The 21,306-nt window shown below is 31.8% G+C and overlaps 2 protein-coding genes across 2 annotated transcripts; both read right to left on the minus strand.

The window, feature by feature from the left end:
- Positions 1–6,231: 6,231 nt before the first annotated feature.
- Positions 6,232–7,291, minus strand: LOC137806571 (heme-binding-like protein At3g10130, chloroplastic). The gene is made up of 2 exons (XM_068606771.1): positions 7,072–7,291; positions 6,232–6,897 (listed from the first exon to the last, which is right to left on the minus strand). The coding sequence occupies exons 1-2, from the start codon at positions 7,281–7,283 to the stop codon at positions 6,486–6,488; spliced, it is 624 nt and encodes a 207-aa protein (XP_068462872.1). The 5' UTR covers positions 7,284–7,291; the 3' UTR covers positions 6,232–6,485.
- Positions 7,292–12,689: 5,398 nt separating this feature from the next.
- LOC137839061 (uncharacterized mitochondrial protein AtMg00810-like) lies at positions 12,690–19,005 on the minus strand. Its single transcript, XM_068648189.1, has 2 exons — positions 18,793–19,005; positions 12,690–13,460 (listed from the first exon to the last, which is right to left on the minus strand). Exons 1-2 carry the CDS (start codon positions 19,003–19,005, stop codon positions 12,690–12,692), a joined length of 984 nt encoding a protein of 327 aa, XP_068504290.1.
- Positions 19,006–21,306: the final 2,301 nt, after the last annotated feature.

Raw genomic sequence — 21,306 nt, forward strand, 5'->3', positions numbered from 1 at the left:
AGAGAAAAGTTATCACGAGTGAGCAAGATCTATGCAAATCACTTAGATTGAAGAGTAAACTGCAATTTATTGATGAAAGTCTTCCTTATCCACCTAATGGAGATAATATGTACGAAACATGACATTGTAGTAATCAAATGGTGGTTTCTTGGCTTTGTAGTGCAATGACAATTCCTATTATTAAATATGTTCTCTGGATGGATCTAGTGGTTGATGTATTGAATGATGTTTGTAACAAATTTTTGCATTGCAACTTTGCAAGAATAGATTTATGGATTGAAGCAATGAAATATGATTGTATTGGAATATTTCATAAGACTAAAGACTTTTGGAGTGGAATTAGAGATGTTTAAACCATTTCCTTAATGTTCTTACATAAATCCTTGTAATTGTGCATTGTTACTTGTGCTAGAACCTATCAAACCACAAGTTATGTTACAAGATTCTTACACGATCAATGAACATAATAGTAAAGTGCGATCCCAAATTATGTTGATGGATTCAACGTCATTAATCACACATGTGTTTTCTCTTATTGCTCAATGAGAATGAGAGTTTGGAACACACTTCTTACCAATAACAATGACAACAACAAGATGCTAGTGAATGTTATGACTACTCAACATAACTTTTTGAATTATTAATAAAGCTTCGAAGGAAGAAATGGAAGAGGAAGAAAGAAGTCTTGGTTTTAGAGGAAGAGGCAATAGTTTACAAATTTGTATATATTTTTTTTTTTTGCAAAGATAACCATATTGTGGATGTGAATATGTTATAATGAAAATCTTTTCTACTCTATTCATAATATTTCTCCTATATTGGTTTCTTTGTTTAACAAAAATCAATTAAGTGTTAATCAAATGGGTAGGTTTAGTTTTTTCATTCTCTCACTCTAATTGATGTTTTATAGGCACATCCTTTTTTATTTCTGTTCCAAAATTGACCACAAATCATAATTGCTTAACACTTTTCACTCTTTCATCTATTTCATTGTTCAAATGCAACCACGGAGAGTGATTAATACAACTGAGAGATTACACAATCTTAATCAATTAAGTACTTCAAGTATCCATCATTCGTAAAAAAAAGAACAAAAATGGGATGATTGAATTAAAACTTGTAAAGTTTCTTCTATTCATAACAAGGTTAACAATATTAATAAAACTTGTATAGATACTAATAATGCAAAACTTTGGTATTTTAGAATATGACACTTGTTATGATAAGTTGAAAACTTTGTCTTCATATTATTTAGATGTTTCAAATAGTTCTATTGAACCTTGTGATATATGTCATTATGAAAAAACAAAAGAGGTTAGCTTTTTCTTCTAGTTCTACTAAATTAAATCACTTCTCAAATTTACTACATCTAGACATATGAAGTCCATGGAATCATATTTCTATTGAAGGATACAAATATTTCATAACACTTATATATGATTTTACTAGATATACATGGATATATTTAATGAAAATTAAAGCTGAAACACATAAACATTTGGAAACATTTATTAATATGATTGAAAATAAGTTTAGTGCTCATTTGAAAGTGTTGATAAGTGATAATGGCCATGAGTTCCTAATGACTAATTTTTTTTTTAATAGAACATAGATAGTTTATCAAATTAGTTTTGCGGAAACACCACAACAAAATGGTATCATTGAGAGAAAGCATCAATATATTTTGAATATCATTTGTGCATTCATTTTTCAATCTCAATTGCCTCTTTGTCTATGGTCATATGTTGTCAAGCATTTTGTACTTTTAATAAATAGAACCCTTACTCTTTTTTTACATAATAAATCATCATATCAAATGATTTACAATGTTATCCTAGATCTTTCTCGTATAAAGATTTTGGTTGCTCAGATTTTGCCATGACTAATAATGTTAAAAAGACAAAGTTAAGTCATAAAGCAAGAAACTGAGTTTTTTCTTGGTTATAAAGATGGAGTAAAATGTTTTACTATTTTTTATATGGATAAAAAAAATATTTTTGTGTAACGTAATATCACTTTTCCTTAACTTGTTTTCCATTTCATAAGAATAGAACTAATTACATTTTAGATAAAGTTATCCATCTAAAATTATGCCTACATTTCCTACTTTTTTGTGATAATGACATTATTATCCCTACAATTAGAGATATTGTCCTTTCTATTTCTGAACCTATTTCATCATCTAGTAATAATACTAAATTATAATAATTCATCCCACTCAAATAATAGTTACCCAAAATATAAAAATCACCATGTACAACCTTAATCAATTAGAGTTTCTTATCATCCTAATCAAAAAGTTAAGATGTTTGAAGGATTATCACATTATTTTATTTTTCTCAAAACATGCTACCACTCATTCTTCAGGTACTAGATATCTTATTCAATATTATCTTTATTACCATAATTGTTCTTCTACATATTCATCCTATTGTTTTAATATTTTCTCTACCCAAGAGTCCAAATCCTTATACTTTATAATTTAAAACATTGGTAAGAACTCATTCCAATAGTTTTCTTATTATAAGTACTCATGAGGTTTAAAGTTTGGACTAATGACAAAAACTAATTTCGTGTACATAGACAAAAATATATTTAACCTTTATTTATATATATAAATAGCAGTATCCCTTAACTAATTTTCAATTTAATTGTATATTTTTGTGAGTGTCCCGTGTCTATGCTTCATAGAGCATGCGTCGATAAGAGGATTCATTAGCTTGTTCTCTTGATTTGATTGTCGAGATTGCATGGTTAGGTATGGCAAAACGGACTGCCAACAATTAGGTCGGGTGGGTTAACTTTTTGAACCGCCAATTCATATTGGTATGTCCCGCCAAACTCGTCAGTCCGATGAGTTACTAGCGGACCACAGGCAGGGCGGGCGATGCCTTTCTTTATTTTTTACACTTTTAAAGAGTAATATTGTGCTATTGGAATTAAAATGGATAATAATCAATTTTTTATATAAAAATTTATTTACATTAATTTATTTATACATCATTGAAGTATTATTGATATTTACTTTATTTTGTTAAACATTAAACTTTTTATTATTATTAAAATTTGATTAAATTTTATTATTTTTACACTTTTATTATTAAAAAATATATCAATAACTATAACCAAGTAAATAAATCTAAAATAAAATAATTATAACAAAATTAAATTTTTTAAAAGTGACTACACACCCTCTAATCTGATAACGTGTCCGGGTAAAATGAACAGTGCACGACTCAGTCAAGAACAACTAATATAGCGAAAGTTTAAAAATGATCACGAAGAGGAGAATTTAAAGGAGGGGATTTAGAAAACCGAAAGATTTATGGTTAAAACGTAAAGTTGAGAAAATAAGAGAATTAGAGAAGAAAGAAAATAATTTATTATCACACAAATTCAATGAGTCAGTATAAATATATAATGTAAAATAAAATAAAAATAAGATGCATTTAAAAATTTAAAACAGAAACTTAAAAATTAATTAAATTTGAATTACTAAAGAGGACGGTTTTAACAAAAACAAATGTGATGTTCCATACTGCCATCGCTGCTAGTGGTTGAGGTTTCATCATTCCGTGTTGGAGAAGAGCACACAGTGGTATACCGCTGCAACGTCATCGGAAACTAGGACACGAATGCGACGTTTACAGAACCGTCAACTTCATATTCCGCAATGCTGCAGTGGCGTTCCAGAACTGCACACGTTGTACTATGGCGAATACTTGAATTCTCGGTTGAAGCTTCTAAATTCACGCTGGAGTATTTTCCTTTTATTTTAAATTATTTTTTATGAAAATTATTGATGATTAAAAATAATATTATATTATAATATACTTATTTATGATAGATATGAGACGTAATTTATAGGTATAATTACCTATACTGGTATAGAACGGCCAATCCCACTCCTTGCCCATATGATGGCCGACCGATGTGTTCACATCTAGCTGCACGAATTGACACTGTCGGTTTATTACCGTTCAGTTAAGGTGAGTAAAATTAAATTATCTACTACAGCTTGAAGCAAGGTCCTAAGTAAGTTTGTTAAAATAATATAAATGACATATATTTTAAGAAAAAGATATATTATTAATTATTATATATATCCGAGTACCGAACGTCTTCTGCTGACTTGAGTGTCGGAGTGTCTTCTACAGGTACCCCCATTCCGCATTCTCTAGGAGACCAAGCAACCGAGACCTAAAGGAGCAGTAGAAAGACTAAATGAGTAAGTCGAAGTGTGGACTGACCAACTGATGGAAGGGAAGAAGACGAAGCCAGCTCTAGGTCTCATCTCCCTAACAGGAACAATTGGCGCCCACCGTGGGATCGAGAAAAACTAGCCGAAGAACTAAAGTAGATGGTATCAACTCGAAGCATGAAAATGATGAGTGAAGCCGATCAGATAACATTGTTGTTGTCTCTATTTTAAAGATAATCGATTTTTACATAATTTATATTCAAAATATTTTATATAAATTATATTTTTTCTAAAGTTAGCTATAAGACAGTATTGAAAATAATATTTTAATTATCAGAATTAACATTTTAATTACTAAAACTAATTTTTTTAATCATAAATAATTATAATCTACAAATAAATTAATCAAATTTTTGTTTCAACAATTTTTAAATACAAGGATCTTACATTTTTCATTTTAAAAAATACTATTTCAATCACACGTATCATATCACTATTAAATTTTCATAAATTTTTCTTACACTTTTTACTCTATTTACCTTAATTCAAACAATCATATTTTTTTTATTGCTTGGGAAAAGGGAGAGTTGGTGGTCAATTGAAATCACATGTACATTTTATCTTTTCTTGATCTTTTAGGTTTTCCTATTGTAAAAACACACGCTTAACAATTCATTAAATTAATATTTTAATTATATTTAGTTTATATTTAATATAAAATATTATTATATTAATTTTAGAAGTGTCAAATGAGAGTGTTCTACTATTTAGGGTGTCATAGAGTCTTTTTCCCTTCCTCTTCTATCCTCTTTTCATATCTCATTCTTTTATAGTCATGCTTCTGTAGATGCTAATTTATTTTTTTACCTATGAAGGCTGAATACCTAAAAGAGAAAGTTAGCATTATGAGCAATTTCAAAATAAGAGAGGCTAACCCTAATTTGCTAATGGTGGCATTAGCAGCTGACATGAAGAAAAACATTTCCATAATCTGATTCTTTGAAGATTATAATTGCTATATCACATATCACATATGGTGACTTAGACCACCGCCTTTGTAGAACAACTTCTTCCTTTCCTCTATTTTCACTCTTGCCATTTCACCTAACCCAAAACCTATTATAACCAAATCAAACAATAATTATTTTCACTTCATCGGCAAAGACATGTTGTATTTACACATTTTTGTGTACAAAATTATACTCTTATTATTAAGATCTATTGCTTTTATCTATGTATTCTCTGTATTTACTGAATTGTTTCTTCCTGCACCTCCATATGTTCTTATGCCACTTCCATACAAAACATGAAAATACATTTTTATTCTTCTTGTGTCATTCCCATAAAATAGCTTATGGATTATGTAATCCGAACACGTATTTGAAAAAAGACTTTTGGATTACATAATCCGAAAGCTAAAAAAGATTTTCAGATTATGTAATCTGAAAATTAATCATGCATATGAAAAAAGACTTCCGAATTATATAATCCAGAAGCTAATGACAAATTTAAAAATAAACTTCCAATGAAATATTTTACAGGGATATTTTTGAAAATACAAAAATTTATGAAGAACATACGGAAGTGTAGGAAGAAACAGTCTATCTAGTGTCATAAGCACGTGTAAAAGAAGAAACAAAAAAGCCCAACTTAGTCCACATCTATGTTTGTTGTTTGACTCGTTGTCACCCATGTGCATAGTCTGTAATTGTTTCTTTAATCAAATCAAACATTATTTTATGTATCGAACTTCAAGATATTTTCCAAAATTCGTCAGCAGTAATTTTTTTTTCAAAAGTTTCTGCTAAAACCTCACCACCTAACCTTGATAACATGTATTTTTTATTATAAGCGCATTGTGCGGATCTTAGAATAGCTGAAAATGCTTCTCCTTCCAACACAATCTTACATAAACATCTTTACCTGTTAAGTTCACACCGTTTTCGCAATAAATTTTTCACGTCACACTTACGCCATAACTTCTTACGCTAATTTTGTTATAAAATGTGACCTTAACTGTTCAAAATATTAGTGGCACAGAATAATCTCATTCAAAGAATGAATTCTAATAATTCTTTTACAACAGTTTATATTAAAAAGCAAGCTAGTAACGAAGAATTCTTATCATAAACCATCCACTAGGAACTATAAATAGCTATGCTTATAAGCGAAGCGAGAGCATTATTTCCGTTAGAGGCTGAAACACAAAAACAAGAGATTTCAGATGTGGCATGATTGACTCGAAGCAGAATATGAGAGAAAAAGAAAGGAAGAAGAACAAGAGTCAGCAGTGGGTGGTGAGTCCCGAGACATTGATCCACACTTCGTTTAAGCGTTGAGTAGTATTATGAGAGGAAGCATTGTAGTTGGCAATGATATAGGAGTTGGTATCTTGTATTGTTACCGATTGCTTGTTTAGGGCAGTTACAAGAGCTTCCATTTCTTTGTTTATGTTATCATCTTTGGCATACCCACTGAACTTCCTAACTGCTATGCACTCACTTTTCCACTTCTCTATCCGCAGCTTCAGTTCAGGATTCGGCACCGGAGGTTTCCCCTCAAACCCACTTGGTATGAACATTCTTACAGTATAGTCCCCAGAGGATGATGATGACCAGGGCACACTCGTTAAGGCTGGAGCAGTAAATGCAATTTTTGATGAATCCGAATTCGCACCATGGATATACTGGTATAGCCTGCTGCATCATTATTAACAATCACTACAAGAACATATTTTCATTTTAAATTCAAAAACACTGCCTTCTGCTACTGCTACTGCTGTTTAGTTACTTTTCGTTAAACTATTCAGGTGATACCGATAGAAGAGTGTTTGAATGAAAGTGAAATGAGAAATAATAAAAAGATAAAACCTTTGAAATCCAAGTTTGTAGGACTGATCGAAGGAAGTTCCAGAAACACGGGCTGAGATCCATGTGGATTCATTGTAGAGTCTAATCTGAAAATCTGATTCAGAAAGAATGAGTGTGTAGTTAGGTGATTGAATAGCCTGCACCATGTTGCCACTGCACCAACAAATTATTGTGAAGAAACAGAAAAGAAAGTGCAGCACTGCTGTTTCCATCACTGCATGTCTCCTCTTTCTAAATTATGTGCCCATTTTAAATAGGCAGAAGCAGCACACAGAAAATAAGTGGAAGCAGGAGTGGGTTTTCGTCATTAATCATTACCGATTTTATTCTCTTTCTCTTTTACTTTTTGCGTAATCTCACCAGATTTGCATGTCAAATTATACATATCTATACTCCTCTACTTCAGACACTCATTTTTTCTTTACAACTGTATAAATAACTTACCCTTTCGATGTAGTACAAAAATCGATTAAAAATATCAATACCTAATACTTTTAAAATTATCTATAGAATTATTCAAATAATTTAACCTATTACATCAGTTTTATATAAATCATGTAGAGATCACGTATCAGTTCTACGTAGATCCAAATAATATATATGTGGTATATATATACGTCTCTAATTCATATTCTTTTTTCACTTTTAACATGTTTTACTCTTTTATTTATGTCTTACCACTCATGAATATCAATTCTATGAGAAAAGTGTATGTATGTTCTTCCCAATTTAGATTAATGAAATTGTTTTTTTTTTCTATAACTCCCTTGTTTTACCCTTTCCTCTCCTTTTTTTTTTTTTTTTTATGTTTGTCCTTTATCTATATATTTTTTCCTTTAAATAAGTCTTTCTTTCAAAATTGTTAATTTATTAGGTGTTTTTTAAACGTAAGGTAAGAAAAATATTCACATTTGAATTGTCATTCTTACCACATTCTTACCAGGATATGCAAAATTGAGGTGTTGTTTTTGAATTTGTTATTGTTATATATATTTAGTATTTTCTTTCTTTAATTAAGATTGATACATTAATATATAAGTTATTAAGAGGTAGGTTTAAGACTAAGTCATCTTTACAAAATTGATTTGTAATGTGAAGATTGTACTCATATAAATTAATTTGATCTCTAGGAATTTACAATTTTCAATACATTTTTCTCACATAATAAATTTTAATATAATATTAAATACGTCATAAATTCTTATATAATATTAAATAGTGAATTTAAACTCAGATCTCACTAAAATAGCCAAGTTCCTTATATTAGAAGGATGAAAATCATTTCTTCAAATAAATCCTTGAGATTGCGAGACTATATAGATCCTGTAAAAATACTTAATTTATTGGCTTAGAATTTATTTCGTATATTTCCATTGAAACTTATATTTATTTCCAACAACATCAAATAAGTTCATGCGATGGCGATGTGCTATATGATAAGAAAATCTTTTGAAATAGGTAATATCCAACATCCAAATGATGGGATTTCTCATGCTAAACACAATTTAAATACATGGATATTAGAATAAATTTCTCCACATTTTTTTTAAAAAACAATAAATTAATTTGTAAGAACTCACTATTTTTATCACTATATTGAAAAAAAATAATTTTAATAGAAATTAGTGACTAACAACAAATGTCTAAAACTTGAATCTTAAAAGTCATTGCAAAATAAAATTTGAAGTATATTATTACATAAGTCTTCACAAATTCAATAAAAAAATCAATAAATTTTTTATGATAAAAGAAATATTTGTCACAAAAATAACAAATCATGTGAACATAAATTCACTTTAAATAACATCGCTCTAAGTGAACATTGACTAGCGCTTAAAATAGCACATTTAAATATTTATAATTTTATTTTGAACAAAGTTATCAAAGTGATAGTTAACTTTAATTAATTGCTAAGCAATAAGCTTGTTGTTCCAAAGTGACCAATAACATACTCTTAGAAAATTATTTTTTTAATTGAAAGAAAGCATTTCAGTTACACATATATTCATGTAAACGTTTGTTATGAAATCATCTTCTTATTTTGATTCATTTAAACTTATAGAAGTATTACAATAAATACTATCAAATTTCGAATATTGATTTTGTATCTTTTTGTTTCAATTAAATTTTGGTTTTTAAGTGCAAGTTTGTACGCGTGAATAAATATTTTATCTATTTGTTCGATTTCATAAATATAAAAAAAGATAAAAATACAAATTTGTATGAAATATTAAATAAAGTGTTACTAAATTTAGTTTAATATTTAATTTTAAAATGTGATGTTGAGTTATTGTTGATTTAAATAAAAAATTTAATATGTTATACAATATTTTAAAGGAATGATTAAAAAGAAATGAAAAAGATATGCGTATACTTGATTTAAAATATGTACAAGAGATTTAAAAAAGTTTAAGCAAATAAACTAGAAAAAGAAATAATGAACTTCCTAATTGGTGTCGTCGATTAAATCACTCTCATTGTTGAAGTTAGATTTAGTGTTAAAGATTGAAGATTTAGCCAAGACTTTATCTTCTTCTTGTGCAGTTTGGTATTACATGAGTTGCGCACTCACTAGTTGTTAGACAATGAAATGGGTTGAGAGCAACAATTCACATGTTGAAAGAAAATCCACTTGGTGTGTCTATGATGATGGTGATAATCCTATGATTTTTTTGCAATTGTAATTATTATCTAATGCATACAACATTGTGGTGATAGAAAGAATGTTGTTGTTGGTTGAGGTTCATCTACCTCCTTAACATTAACATGTATACAATAACACTTATAAAATACCAATGATGATGAATAAAAAGAGTTAGTAGTAAAGCACCCTCGAATTTGCACATCCTAATTATGAGAGCTAGAACCAAAAGTTCTAGCATGGTGGCCCATAACCTACAAGTCCCTGGATTGTGACTAGGTTCTTTTACCATAATATAAATAAAGAATTGAGATAAAGAAAAGAGAAAAAGATAGACAAAAGCACCTGGATTGTGACTAGGTTCTTTTACCATAATATAAATAAAGAATTGAGATAAAGAAAAGAGAAAAAGATAGACAAAAGCATGAGAAAAAAAATTCTTCTATTTTATTTTCCTTAAATCAAAGCAAAGAGTCTAAATATATACAAATAGTACACTTATTCTAGGTAACAAAAGAGACATGATGTAAAATAAAGAGTAATTAAAGGCTAGAATTAGAAAAGACAAAATAAAGGATAAATATATGTACAAAGAGAAACAACTAAGAATTAAAATAGACACAATTAATATTAGTTTCCTTCTAGAAGCCTTGTATCCATATCCTTTGTTAATTTCTCATAATTTCACTACAAACTGTTAAATCTAAAGAGATATCATGTCGTCAATGTTTATAATTTAAGTTATAATGTCATAAGTATGAAGTGTAAGAATAATGTAAGAAGATAAAGGTCATTCAAATCTGCAAATGGGTCTCCAAATTCAGTCTCTGAATACATAATGGATTAACATTCTCCCATCCTCCACATTTGACCATGACACTGATGACTATTTTACGACAAGTGTATCATGTCATAAGTAATAAATTTTCCCTAAGGATGAATATTGAATGCATAAGGAACAATTAAATTCTCAAGTATAATATTCACTAAATATAAGAAAATGGGTAAAAGTTTGTTGGAAAGGTTGTTTGTATCGTGAATTTGCAAGAAATTAAATAAAGCAAAGTAAATGATTTGTATGAGTCAATTGGGAAAATTGGATTGGGGTTCATCCTTCTCACTTGTCTGTATAATATTCAACCTTGATTGATATTGATCCACATATAAAACTCATTCATATTGATTTCTCACATACAAAATTATTAAGAGAGTCTCCTAAATATTGATTCCTCGCATATTTATAAAAACTCCTTATCATTATGGACAGATGTTATAAAACAATTAACATTTTAAATATATTTTTAGCATTCAAATATGTTAGGCATTACCATTTAGGTCAGATGCTTACACGTACTTTCCAGTCAAATCTAAAGCTTAAAATCATGAATAGTTCAAGCTTTGAGAATAAAATGGTAAAACCAATCTATTAGAATTAGAGGCCTAAACAAGAGAGAGGGAGTGAATTATTTTTGAAAGATTTTCGCAAAGTATGAAAGTAGAGTGAAAAGCTCTGAAAAATCAACCAATTGATTTTCTGTTCAACTCAATAAAATTTCTGTTTTAAGTTTATTTTCATAAAATCAACCTGTTGTTTTCACGACACAACCTGTTGTTTTCACGACACAACCTGTTGTTTTCACGAAACAACCAGTTGTTTATACCAGTAGAATATGAAATCAAGTTCAAACAGATTATAAGAGTACAGATAGAGAGAATCACACAAGATGTTTATACTGATTCACTCTTAACCAAGAGTTACATCCAGTCCTCAGGTAACCACTAAGTATTCACTATGTAATTAACCCTAGATTACAAAACACACTAAGAGTGATGATCTTGAACCCCTCAAGAACATACACCATTTTTTGGCAAAATAACAGTTTCCAGAAACACCTTTATGAAACTGTCCTACACAAGAACACACAGAAATACAATGTTTAAGGAGAAGAGAATAAAATATACTTGGGTATACAAAGCTTATAGTTCAGAAGAATACAAAACCCAATCCTATTGCACACACTTGAGATGATCCAAAGCTTTTGAAATCTTGAAAATTGTTTTTGATAATCTCTCTTTCTTAGTTAATACAAATGGGCGTTAAACAAACTTTATATAACCTCAATCAAGTGGTCAAAGCAGTTAAATAAAAAACCAAAAGCAGTTAAAATCATTTAAAATGGTTTAAAACACTTCATAGAATTCTATTATGAAAACAACCAGTTGTTTTCCAAATCAATCGATAGAAATAATATTTTTGTTAAGGTTTTCATAAAAACAACTAGTTGATTTATCAAAACAACCGATTGATTCTGTTTGACAACAAAGACAAAATAAAGCTAAGTTTTTTCAAACCATTTTAAAAACTACTAAGTGTCAAACAACAGGTTGAAATTTCACACCATTTTAGAAAACCCATCTTTTCAGAAAGGTAAAGATTCAGATGAACTTGGATCATCTTAAGGAGTGAATTAACAAGTTTCAAACAACTAACACACACACCCAACATCTTGTTCAACAATCTCCTCCTATTTGATGAAAACAAATCCCTAGTTTGCTTGTGTTTTAGTTTTTGAACTTAAAAGGTCTTGCAAAACAAAATTTGTACACATACAAAGCAAGTATACCAACAGGATAACAAGGCACACAAAACCAGTTTTCTGCATAAGCCATAAGCAGAAAAAACCAGTCAAACAAGTGCCAAAAAAAGTCAATGTTGTGTGCAACAGAATTATGGTGTGTAGTAGAGCTATATCAACAACATAATTAAACTATTTAAAGCACCAAAGAGTAGCAGAAATTACATCAAAGAAACCACATTTCTCCCCTATCTGTCTTCACAAATAGACTAAGAGAATGGATTAAGAAAGATTTTGAGAATTAATGATACCCAACTCATTTCTTAAGAGAAAAAACCTTTCACGAGGCAGTGGTTTAGTGAAGATATCTACAAGTTGCTTTTTTGTTTTGTTTCAATAAACTAAATTTCACAATCCCCATTGCTCACATGATCCCTTATAAAGTGGTGGCGAATCTCAATGTGCTTTGTCCTTGAATGTTGAATCTGATTTTTAGTGAGGTTGATAGCACTCGTGTTATCACAAAGTAAAGGCACATTGTTGACCTTCAAGCCAAAGTCTTCTAGCTGTCGTTTGATCCAAAGTATTTGTGCACAACTGCTACCAACAACTATATACTCTACTTTTGTAGTTGAGAGACCCACACAAGTTTGCTTCTTGCTATGCCCAGATATGAGGTTTGCTCCAAGAAGATGACAAGTGTCACTTGTACTCTTTCTATCCAGCTTGCACCCTAAAAAATCAGAATCAGAATATCCATCCATATTTATAGGAGAGTGAGAGGGATACCATAAACCAACACTGGTTGGGCCTTTGAGGTATTTCAAAATTCGTTTGACAACCTTAAAGTGTGATTCTTTTGGATTTGATTGAAATCCAGCACATAGGAAAACTGCAAACATGATGTAAGGTCTGCTAACAATGAGATAAAACAATGAACAAATCAATCCTCTGAATTTGGTTGGATCTACTGTTGTTCCAGCCAAATCAGCATCCATGAGGCAACTAGTTAACATTGGTATGGAGGCCTCTTTGCAGTTTTCCATGTCAAACTTCTTAAGAATTCCCCTACAGTACTTAGTTTGACTCAAAAAGATGCATTCCTTTAATTGTTTGACCTGCAACCCTAAGAAGAAGGATAACTCCCCCATCATAGACATTTCAAATTCCCCCTACATAGTTGCAACAAATTACTCACATAAGCAATCATTAGTAGCCCGAAAGATGATATTGTTGAATCAAGTGTGTTCAAGTTTTGAAGAATCCAAATCCTTTGAGTTTGATGGAAGGCTGGATGTGCTTGTTGTTGCTGAGGTGCTTTAGAATAGGATCTCGGGTAGATTATCTGTGTAAATCCACTCTTGATTGAATCCAAAACTTAAGCTTTTTCAAACCTTTTGAATTGAAAGTGTTTTTCAAACTAAGTGAAAAACAACCTGTTGTTTTGTCAAAATAACCGATTGTTTTACTCTTAGGTGTTTTGAGAAAGGTTGAAAACTGTTTTTGGTGGTTGACTTGCTGTCAAACCAAAACAACCGATTAATTCGCACATTCAACCGATTGTTTGTTTTCAAATCATAACAGAAAACTGTTTTGAGTATTGACTAAGCTTTAAATGATTTTGTAACTGAATGCGCTCCTGTTTTAAATGCTTTGACCTTTCTTCGAAAGCAATAAATAGTTTGTTCTGCTTTTGTAACAAACATGAACTGAGTTTTAATCATAGAAAAACATATTTGAGTTTTTCACTGATTTTGCTTTCAAGAGTTAAAAGATTGCTTTGAGATTGCTTTGATCAAGAGAGAGTGGAATAGGATTTCATTTTGTATTGATTTCAGATCATTCTGTAACAAGTGTAATAAGTGTTGTGTGCTCTTGAGGTTGTCAAGATCAACATTCTTGGTGGTGTATGTGCTAAGCCAAAGGAAGTGTGTGTCTTGAGGGGATCAAGGTCACTTCTTTGGTGGTGTGTGTAAGTAATCTAGGTTTGGTAACTTAGTGGATTCCCCAGTGGTTTCTGGGAAGACTGGATGTAGCTCTTGGTTTAAGAGTGAACCAATATAAACTGTGTGTGCAATCTCTTTCCCCCTTAAACTCTTTAATTTCAGTTTGTATATTTGTCAACTGGTATAAACAACCGATTGTTTTTCTGGTGCTGTGTTAAATTGCTTTGTGTTTTTGGCAAACTGAATTCTGAATCAAGTTTTCTCAAAGGAATTTCATTCTAGACTAAAAAGTTTGCGAAAACCCTCTTTAAACCATTCACTCCCCTCTAGTTTAAAGCCATACATTATAATAATTGGCATCAAGAGCTTGGTTCTTGAAATTTATTCAAGTGTGATCCTAAAACTGTTTTTAAATGGCTGATAGATTACCATTTGGGGAGGGTGCTTCAATCAACAGACCACCTCTGTTTTGTGGTTTGAACTACCAATTTTGGAAAGTCAGAATGAAAATCTTTGTTGAATCCCTTGACAAAGGAATTTGGGATGCAATTGAAAATGGCCCATTTGTTCCAAAATTTGAAAAAGATGGATCTTCCATTGAAAAACCTTGGTCTCAATGGACTGATTCTGAAAGCAAGAAGGCCAAATTTGATTGCATTGCTAAAATAATAATAACTTCTGCCTTGAATTCATATGAATTTTTCAGGGTTTCTCAATGCAAATCAGCAAAGGAGATGTGGGACACCTTGGAGGTAACTCATGAAGGTACCAATGAGGTGAAAAGAGCCAGAAAGCATACTCTAATCCAAGAGTATGAAATGTTCATAATGCTCAAGGGTGAGACGATGCTGAAGTTCAGAAGAGGTTCACTCACATCATCAACCACCTCATGAGCCTTGAGAAAACCTTTGAAAAAGAAGAGCTAAACATCAAGATCCTCAAATGTCTTGATAGATCTTGGCAACCTAAGGTAACTGCTATATCTGAATCAAAAGATCTAACATCATTACGTAAGGCTTCTTTGTTTGGCAAGCTTAGGGAACATGAGTTGGAGATGAATAAACTCAATGTTCAAGAGAGTGAAGACAAACATGTGAGAAACATTGCCTTAAAAGCTGTTAAGCACAAAAGCAAGCAAGAATCCAGTGATGAAAGTGACAAAGAGAACCTTAGTTTGCTATCTAGAAAGTTTAGCAAATTCTTGAAAAGGAACCGCAACAAAGACATCAACAAAGAAAGGTATGGAAACAAAAAATCCAATGATTTTAATTCCAATAACTATACTTGTTTTGGTTGTGGTGAGCAAGGACACATAAAGGCAGATTGCCCAAATAAAGAAAGCAAAGAGAAGAAGTCAAGCTACAAAGAAAAGAAGGGAAAGTCAAAAAGGGCCTACATAGCTTGGGATGAGAATAAAGTCTCCTCATCAAGCTCATCATCAAGTGAAGAAGAAAAGGCAAACATATGCTTGATTGCAGAAGGAGATGATGAGTCATGTAGCTCAAGTGATGTAAGTTCATGTGCTTCTCTAAATGCTGAAAATTATAGTAAATTGTTTGAAGCTTTTCAAGAAACACATGAAGAAGCTAATCGATTGGTTCTTTCAAACAACCGTTTAAAAGGGCTCCACTACTGGCTTGAAAAGAGAGTTAAGGCACTTGAAGAAGCACTGGAAACTCATTGCAAAAACTCTTCTTGTAAGTGTGACACTCTCATTTGTGAAAATTGTGAAAATCTTGAAAAGAAAGTACATTATCTTGTTAGTATTGTGGATAAGCTTTCAAAAGGAAAATCCAACTTTGAGAATGTCTTGGCATCTCAAAACTGTGTTTTTGGAAGAGCTGGATTAGGTTTTAATCCACAAAACAAGCAAGATAATTTTTCAAAGAATTTTTAAAACAGTCAGTAAAACAACCAATTGTTAAGTCGAAACAACCAGTTGTTACATGCTTTTATTGCATGAAGAAAGACCATTCTGTTAGATTCTGCAAAATAAGGAAATATTATGTTCCCAAAGGCTTTATGAAATGGATTACCAAAGGTTGTAAGGTTTCAAATGATAAATATAAACCAAATGGACTCACATTTGTAAGAGGACCAAACCTTGTTGCTTGAATTCGTGATTATGCAAGGAATCTAGAAGAACATGAGGCTCTGAGTCATCTGATCAGGTTCTTGGAAGGAAAAGATTAACATTGGAGCTGAATCAGTTATGTACCAGTCCAAGTTTCTCAATAAGTCAAAAGAGGCTTCTTGATCACAAACAAATGACTCATTGAAGGAACTTCATAAAGAATAATACCTTCCTTATCTCTATCTTTAATTCTTTTTAAATTAAAATTCATGCCTAAATATCTTTTGTTAAATGTTCAATTACATCTACATTGAATCTTATATGCTTATACTTAATAATTCAAAATCTATTTTACTACTGCAGAAAAACAACCAATTGTTTCCTCGAAACAACCGATTGTTTCCTCGAAACAACCGATTGTTTCCTCGAAACAACCGATTGTTTCCTCGAAACAACCGATTGTTTCCTCGAAACAACCGATTGTTTCCTCGAAACAACCGATTGTTTCCTCGAAACAACCGATTGTTTCCTCGAAACAACCGATTGTTTCCTCGAAACAACCGATTGTTTCCTCGAAACAACCGATTGTTTCCTCGAAACAACCGATTGTTTCCTCGAAACAACCGATTGTTTCCTCTCTGACAGCACTGTGAAAGAATAAATTTAATTTTTTTTTAAATTTTGTCTGTTGCATATCTCAATTATGAAAGAATCCTGAGTCAATAGAGCTGTGTTGAAAGCCTAATCATATTCTGAAGGAAGTTACTGTAAGAGTGTATGGCTTTAAACTAGAGGGGGGTGAATGGTTTAAATAGGGTTTTCACAAACTTTTAAGTCAAGAATGAAATTACTTCGAGAAACAATTGATAAGGAAATCAGTTTGCCAAAACACAAAGCAAATAAGCACAACACCAGAAAAACAATCGGTTGTTTCGCAGAAACAATCGGTTGTTTATACCAGTTTGCTAAAATAAAAACTGAATTTAAAGAGATTAAGGATAGAGAGAATGCACAAAGAGGTTTATACTGGTTCACTCGAAATCCAGAGCTACATCCAGTCTTCTCAGAAACTACTGAGGAAATCCACTAAGCAATCAAACCTAGATCACTTACAACCACAACCAAAGAAGTGACCTTGATCCCCTCAAGAGACACACTTCCTTTGGTCAGCACAAAAACACTAAGAATGCTGATCTTGATCCCCTCAAGAACACACAACACTTCTCAGCAACCACACAAGGTTCTTTTCAAAAGATACAAATGATTACACTTGTTACAGAACGAATCTGAAATCAATACAAGATGAAAAATCCTATCTCACACTCTTTGACCAAACTCAATCTCTAAGAAATCTCAACTCTTCAAAATCTCAAAATCTTGTGTAAAACCCAAATCTGTTTTACTGTATTTAAAACAAAGTTGTTTGTTTCATAATCTCAACAAACTTTTAATTCCATTTAAAGATTGGTCAAAGCATTAAAAACTGGAGCGTAAACAGTTAGAAAATCATTTAATGCTCAGTCAAAGCACAAAACAGTTTTATGTTATGGTACCAAAACAAACAATCGGTTGTTTCCACAAATCAATCGGTTGTTTTGGTTTTGACAGCAAGTCAACCATAAAAACAGTTTTCAACCTTTTCTAAAAACACCTAAGTATAAAACAATCGGTTGTTTCGACAAAACAACAGGTTGTTTTTCACTTAGTTTGAAAAACACTTTTCTTTTAAAAGGATTGAGAATGCCTATGCTTTGGATTGAATCAAGAGTGGATTACATATAAAATCTACCACATATCCTATCTAAAAGACAGCATAGCAACAGTAAGCACATGTAGCCTTTCATCATCTTTCAAAGGGTTTGGATTCTTCAAAGCTTGAACCCACTTGGTTCAACAATCTCCCCCTATATGATGAAGACAAATCCCTGATTGCTTGTGTTGGATTGATTGAATCTGAAGCAGTTCCTGCAAGACACAATTTTAAACAAAGCATAGAACTTCTAATATTTGGTTAGCACAGAAACAGAAACAAAATTTCAGAGCATAATATCATAGCAAAATATCAGAGCAATAACCTATAAGGTTTCAACCATACAACTGTTTTGCAGAAATTAATAACGAAAAACAAACACAGCATAAATCTCCCCCTATTTGTCTTCACAAATAGACAAAAAGAAGAGATAAAAAAAGATAAATGTTCTTAATACAACAGAATTAAAAAAAAAAGAAACAGAAAACAGAAAAACTGATACAACACCAAAACCAATCGGTTGTTTCGAGATATCAACCGGTTGTTTTTCCTCTTCATTCATCATCAGTATATTGTAGATCAAAAATCTGGTTCTAGACTGCCTCAATCTGTTCATCCAAAGTCATGAAGCGTGCATCCATGTTGTTGAACCTGTTATCAATGCTCTGGAAGTTGCTTACACACAGATCATGGAGATTCCTTTGGTTTTCCGCAAAGCCATCAAGCCTATTGACCATGTATCTCTCAAAAGAAGACATGGTTGGCATTCCATCTTCCTGATTTTCAGCACTAGGTCCAACATCTTGATTTGTTTCTGGATGATCTTCATGTTGAAAATCCATATCAACAGCATGTTCTTCTTCTTCAAGATCAGCAACAACACTTGATGATGCACCATGGTCACCATCTTTGCTTATCCATTTGCCACCTATTTTGGTGAATCCCATTTTTCTGAGAGATCCATTGTTCAACTCTTGAGTTGACTTGACCAACTCAGATGTTTCATCTTCCAGATTCACTTCAAAATACAACAAAAATTTAGAAATCAAAACAGCATAGTCACTTAACATCATTGCCTTTTGCATGTGCTCTTTGATGATGTGGATCCAATTTATTATGATTTTTTTTCATTATGTAGTAGATATACACAAGGTCCTCCTCTGTAAGAAAAAAAATGATTGCTCCCCATTGGAGTTAGAATCCAAGTCACAATAAGGGCCAACAACCTTTCATCAAGCCTCAAGCCACCAACTGAGCAAGTCCTAACTTGAGCATTTTGATTCTTCAAACAACTTTTGTAGTATTGGACTTTGTTGAAATCCTCCACTACACCAAGGTTCCCCTTGTTGATTCTGAGGCCAGAATACTTTAGATCGCCACTGCAGTCCACACATCCTAGGTGATCTCCATATCTACACCCTTCACATGAGAGACAAGGTTGTTTCCCTCAAATTTGAGATTTGTGTAGAACACTCTAATCAAATATGGGTAGATGTCCCCCTTCATCTCCAAGAACTTTCTGAGAGATTGATCTTTGAGCAGCCTTTTTACATTATCTAGCTTTTGGCTTTTCAGCCAATCAAAGGAAACAACTTTGGGGTTGTTTATCACTTTGGTGCTAGTCTCAAACCTATACCTTTCAATAAGATCATTATCTCTAGAAAACCATCCTTCTAACCTTCCTCCAGACCTTACTGCTCTGGTTTTAACTCTCTTTGAGGTGGGAGGAGTTGATTCCATGATGGCAGAGAAGAAGGAGAGAAAAGCTCACACAAGAATTGCAAGAGATGTTGCAAGAGATGTTGTAATTGGTTGTTCTTGTGAAATAGATCAGCTGCAACAAATTTTATAGAAAAAACAGAATCATAAAGCATTCAATGACGTGAGTGGGTACCAGATTTTCAGAGAGAAAAGACTTGACCAAGCCCTGCACAGAAAACGTTAGAAAAAGCAGAAAATCACATGGTCATCACATGTGATCTTTGACTAGTCATAAAAGCTCTTAAATTTTCAAGATTTTGGAATATATTCCTTTATGACTGTTGTAACTTCTTTCTGAGCGTGATCAGCTTTCAACACAGGTTCATTGACCAAGGATTCTTTCTTTAATTTGATCTGCAACGGATAGAAATTCAAAAAAGAAATTAAATTGATTTCTTCACAGTGTTGTCAGACATAAAACAATCGGGTTTTTTCTGCAGCAATAAAAATGATTTTGAAATTTTAATCATGAGCAGAAAGAATTCAAAACAGATGAATTTGAACATATTAAAGAAGATATTCAAACATGAAAATGAACTTTAAACAGAAATTAAGAACAGAGATAAAGAAGGTCTTATCCTTTATGATGTTCTTTCAATGAGCCATGTTCTTTATGATCAAGAAGCCTCAATTAACTGTTGAGAGCCTTTGGACAGATACAAAACATTGATTCAGCTTCAATGTTGGTCTTTTTCTTCCAAGAACTTGATCAGTTGACTCATTCCCTCACACTTCTTTAGATTTCCTGCACAAACATGAGTTCAAGCAACAAGATTTGCCCCCTTCACAAATGTGGGTCCAATTGATTTCTTTTTCTCATTTCATGAAGCCCCTAGGAACAGAAAATTTCTTTATTTTGCAGAATCTAACCGAATGGCCCTTTTTCATGCAGTAAAAGCATGTAACAACCGGTTGTTTCGACTTAACAATCGGTTGTTTTACTGGCTTTATTGAACTTTTTTTTGAAAACTTATCTTGTTTGTTTTGTGGATTAAAACCTAAACCAGCTTTTCCAAAAACACAATTCTGAGATGCCAAGACATTCTCAAAGTTAGATTTTCCCTTTCAAAGCTTATCCACAGTATTAACAAGATAAAGCACTTTTTTCTCAAGGTTTTCACAATTTTCGCAAATGAGAGTGTCACACTTGCAAGAAGAATTTTTGAAATGTGTTTCCAGATTTTTAAAATCCTTTTTAGCTTTTTCAAGCTCTTCTTCAAGTGATTTCACTCTCTTTTCCAGGCAGCTGTTAAGTTCTTTCAATCGATTGTTTGAAAGAACCAATCGATTAGCTTCATCGTGAGTTTCTTGAAAGGCTTCAAGCAATTCACTATAATTTTGTTCATTTAAAGAAGCACAAGAACTTACTTCACTTGAGCTGCAAGATTCATCATCATCTTCAGCCATCAAACAGATGTTTGCTCTTTCTTCTTCACTTGATGATGAACTTGATGAGGATACCTCATTCTCATCCCAAGCTATGTAGG

Source organism: Phaseolus vulgaris, chromosome 3, assembly GCF_000499845.2.
Source record: "Phaseolus vulgaris cultivar G19833 chromosome 3, P. vulgaris v2.0, whole genome shotgun sequence".
Taxonomy (NCBI): Eukaryota; Viridiplantae; Streptophyta; class Magnoliopsida; order Fabales; family Fabaceae; genus Phaseolus; species Phaseolus vulgaris.